The sequence below is a fragment of the Rhea americana genome, unplaced genomic scaffold (genome assembly GCF_003343005.1).
Source record: "Rhea americana isolate MKP2758 unplaced genomic scaffold, rheAme1 scaffold_407, whole genome shotgun sequence".
Classification (NCBI taxonomy): Eukaryota; Metazoa; Chordata; class Aves; order Rheiformes; family Rheidae; genus Rhea; species Rhea americana.
In genome coordinates this window covers 169,754-174,056 of record NW_028186543.1, presented here as the reverse complement: position 1 = coordinate 174,056, position 4,303 = coordinate 169,754, and the positions used below count along the sequence as shown (strand labels likewise).

Sequence of the window (4,303 nt, the reverse complement as noted above, 5' to 3'; positions counted from 1 at the left end):
GGAGGCATAAAATAAGTATGTACCAATACATTGTAGTAATTGTTTTGACTGGAGACTGGGAGATTTCAATTCGTTCTCTGCTACAGGTTAGATGTTATGATCTATTTATTTATTAGAGGTCTCTCACTGTTATTTCTAATGTACCTATTTAATACTCAGGTCATTGCTTGTTCAGRAGAGTCTTGTGTCTCTGTGAGGAGCAAACTCTCAATGCTGATAGCTGTACAGAGGCGACCTCTGGCTGAGGAAGTCTAAGAATCAGAAGTGGCTGGGAGTTAGAAGAATATTTTGGGAATGTATCACTTCTTGCTAATCTTGTTYCTGTATGTTTTTCTTAGTGTCTATTCTTCGTCACTGTTGGGATTCAGGGCTAGATGGCCTTGTACTGTGAATCTATGGCTTTTCTAACCTTACACTCTCTTGGTCTCACAATAAGACTCTAGAGCCCTAGACTACATGTTGTTCCTTACCCAGTRTGTGAGGAGAGTTAGGTACTTCACWGGTGCACAGGGTATGCACAAACCAGCCTGCTAGGCAGATGCTGCCTAAGACAGCCAAGAAGACCATACTTTGAATGGATGAAAAAAAAGTCCTTTGGAATTTGAGCTGTACTCTTCCTGTGCATCTCTATTCTGTAAAATGAAAAACTTCCCTGCTCATTATTTTCAGGACACTCAGGAAAGTATGAGTGCAGTGACTCTCTCACCACCTTGTCCTCCACTACCTTCTAGCGTGAATCACCATTGTGTAGCTTACAGGTAAGCCTTTTCAGTTTCTCAGTCTCTACCATAAGTTCTGCACCTTCTGTTCAAACCCATTTCTTAGTGGGAGTGAGAGGGAGCAAGAGTGGAGGAGGTTGTCTGAAGTTAAAGGAGTTTCTTAAGCAGAGCATTAATGAGATGCATCCTCCCTTACCAAGGGTAAGGTATGCTGATGCTGCAAGTGATCCTGCAGAAAATAACCTCATGCATACACAGCAAAWCAGCGTTGGTAAATATACTTCATAAAGATGTTTGATAGCAGTCAGGGTTTTTTTCACTACTTACTTACATTTGAGGAAATTGAGGCTCAGAAATTCAGAGACTTGCCCAATGTTAAACATAGAGGCTTGTTCTTGCGTATTACTGAAAAATCTTAGCCAGCAAGCCATCTTTTCTCCTTACTATCCTACTCAGCAAGTTACTGAAGCACAGACCAAAAGTTCTTCTTAGTGTTAAGGGATGCTGGAACAGTAGCTGGCAGTGGGAGGAAGCAGGCCTGTATAAGAGGATTCCTCCTACAAGTCAAAGCCTAGGTCTCTGCAGTCCCTGGATCCTAAATATAAGAAAAGGAAACAGATGCAGTTATACAAAAAACAAACAAAAAAGACCAGAGTTAAAGATAATTTGATGTCTCAAGTAACATCAAACATCTTACCTGTGACTGTAGTCGCTTGTTAAGTGTTGTAACAGTGGTCTCTGCCAAGCCAGCACAGCAGTGATACACATGCAGATCCCTATGCAGGACAGGACTTCCTGACWCAGCCAGGGAGATGTGATAGTAGTAGCACAATATTCTAGGCTGTGGCATAAGTGAGCAAACCTAGGTCTGTGCGTGTACCTGAATTTGCCGATGTTACGCCTGTTCAAAACTTGTTTAGAGTATCAAACGAGGTTGTCTTTGCCAGCTGGTATCCATGCCAGGCAGGCAGTGCAGTTGGGTGCAAGCTTCAGACACGTGTGCCTGAAATACATACGACTACAACATGTAAAAGGGAGACTCCTACTCACTATTCAGGCAGGCAGCCAGAGGGTATGGAAATAATCATTTCAGCTTCAGTGCTCTCTCCATTTCAGCACTATTATGGGAATGTTGCCAAAGCCTGGGGTTTACTTTAAAAGAAGATGTTATAAATACACACTTAGGATGAGAGCATGCAAAACCATTTCAGCARGGGCTGTGATTCTTTATAATAGAAGACAATTTGGCCCTTGATTTCCAAAATATATCCTTAATTTGCCACAACACTATGARAGCAGGAGAGAACTTTTTGCTGCACATCATTACTCAGAGACGTCTACTGTTGTTCACTGGAGGTCTGACTGGTTGGGTTGAAACACACCTGCTAAGCAGCCCAACTCATGAAGTAACACCTGATCTGCAGCATTTAGCTAAACAACAGTAAGTTCACAGCAAAGCAGAAAACACCACTTGAATAGGACACATGCATGTACARAGTGGGTTCAGATCACACTAGCTGAACTATATACCGTCACCATGTTTTATGCTTGCATGAACTCAATGACACACTCTATASTGACGGGACTCACAAGGACAGGCAGCCTGACCCCCTGGGAGGAACACCACACTGCTAGCTGTACCCAACCATTATCAGGGATATGAGAACACCTCTGAGGAGGCAGTTTGCTRAGTGAGAAGTGCTCAGAAAGCTGTAGCTGTGCATGGCTGTTCAATCAAGCTGCAAGACAATAAAGTTTTCTGCCAATAGAATTGGCTACTGTAGAAAACAATCTTTGTTAGAGACTCAGTACTAAGATTAGGCAAGAAACATGAAAGACAAGTGAATAACAAGACTAAGTCCTGTTACACCAAAAAAAAGGTGATGACTCAGATTGCCTTAGCTTTCAAAGCTAAAAATCTCTGAGCTTCGAGGGGAAGACRGGGGACAATGTGCAACATGGCTTCAAGGGTTGCCTCACAGATTGCCTATGACTTCAGGGATTCAGAAGGACCCTGAGGGAGAGGAAGGCCCCAAGTGAYGTGCTTGCAGAACACACAAGCCCCCCCCTCCCCCTTGTGAAGGGCTTTGCAGAGTTCTAGGATGTCTTGTGTAGGGGCATAAGAGCTGTCTGAATCATACAGATCTTTTTCAAAAGAATCTAACGTGTAACCTCYTATGGAACAACCTAAATAGACCAGGAGATTTGAGCTACTAAAAAAACTCATGGGAGGCAGTAATATTGAACTACATAGTGACACTGAAAACAAGACACTGAAACCAAAAAATGAGTTTCTTACTTGCAAGTAAAATCCTACTTGATGAATCTACATTAGGGGAAGGGCAAAAGGAGTGAGTAATTCAGCCTACTTTTTAAATCTGCATTTGTRTCTTATATAGAACAAACCAAAGAAGAGACTGGAAGTCAAGAACAGYATTACTCATTCCCAGATCACTGGCAACAGGGAAGCCCATGTTGAATCATCAGAGATCAGCAAATAACAAATAAAGCATATGACTGAAACTAGTTTCATTCTGCTGCAGTCTTGCACATCATGCAAGACCATGGAATATGGAATAACTGGCTCTTTAAGGACTTTGTAATAAACTGCACTTTCTTTGCAATGAACCTGCTTTATCATGGGGATTAGTGCTAGCTGCATCAAATCTCTGGCATATTAAGCTGAATCTAAAACATTGCTAGAGTTTCTACATTGTACATTGTCATATACCTCACAGCTTCCTGATGTAAAATCTTGCATCCAACATGGAGTAATTTTATCCAGTGGATGATTCACCCACCTAATACAGATAAGTGGTAGCACTGGTGCAAGCTGATATTATATAATTCTGGATTTTTGTATGCAAAAAGAGTAAAACCTTGTAGGTTTAATTCTCAGGGTAATAAACTCTGAAACAACATACCAGCTGTGTGGTCAATTCCCTCTCCTCAGAAAGCCCTAAACGAAGACTAGAGTTTAAATCAAGTAGAATTGGCTATAAGATACTGTAGAAATTCATGCAGGGCAGTCGCATCACCTGTGCTTCATGGGAGATGCCTACACACTCTTACCAAGACCAAAAAGCACTGTTGCGTGAAAGACCCTTGTCAGCGAGCTAGCTGGTATCTTTTGCAGAGCTTCATGAGTGCTCTGTAGGAAGCACTGGCATGGGAGAAGATGGAGGAGAGGAAGGRAGCTGTATCCTTTTCACTTTCATAGCCTGTTGGTCTTGCATCTGTTCCCTATGCAAGTTGTTCCCTTTTTTGCAGGGAGCCTGTGTGGTCCTACAATGTTTCCAAGTCCTATCTACACACACCAATGCCTGCCACAGCAAAGGCTTTCTGCACGACATTGCTGTTCAGCCGCTGAATAAGAGTGCATATCCAACAAATTACATCTTGCAAGGAAGAGCAGCCTCTCAGCACCAAGCAGATGCATGCACAGAGCAATCTCTACAGCATAAGGCTGACTCAGCTGGGCACCTGCGAGCACATGGTTGCTCCACAGCTCAGGTCTGCTGCTCTTCACCTTTCCCCAGGAAGGAAGCCTTCTTCCCCACAGGCACCACACTCCAGCCCATCTT

At 42.8% G+C, this 4,303-nt stretch overlaps 1 protein-coding gene across 1 annotated transcript in view; it reads left to right on the top strand.

The window, feature by feature from the left end:
- The window catches only part of DDIAS (DNA damage induced apoptosis suppressor), a 12,258-nt gene extending 9,068 nt beyond the window's left edge, over nucleotides 1-3,190 (top strand). Inside the window, exons 6-7 of the mRNA XM_085314552.1 lie at nucleotides 670-758; nucleotides 3,119-3,190. Coding sequence (XP_085170678.1) covers nucleotides 670-731 — 62 coding nt within the window. The 3' untranslated portion in view covers nucleotides 732-758; nucleotides 3,119-3,190. The remainder of the gene's footprint in view (nucleotides 1-669; nucleotides 759-3,118) is intronic.
- Nucleotides 3,191-4,303: the final 1,113 nt, after the last annotated feature.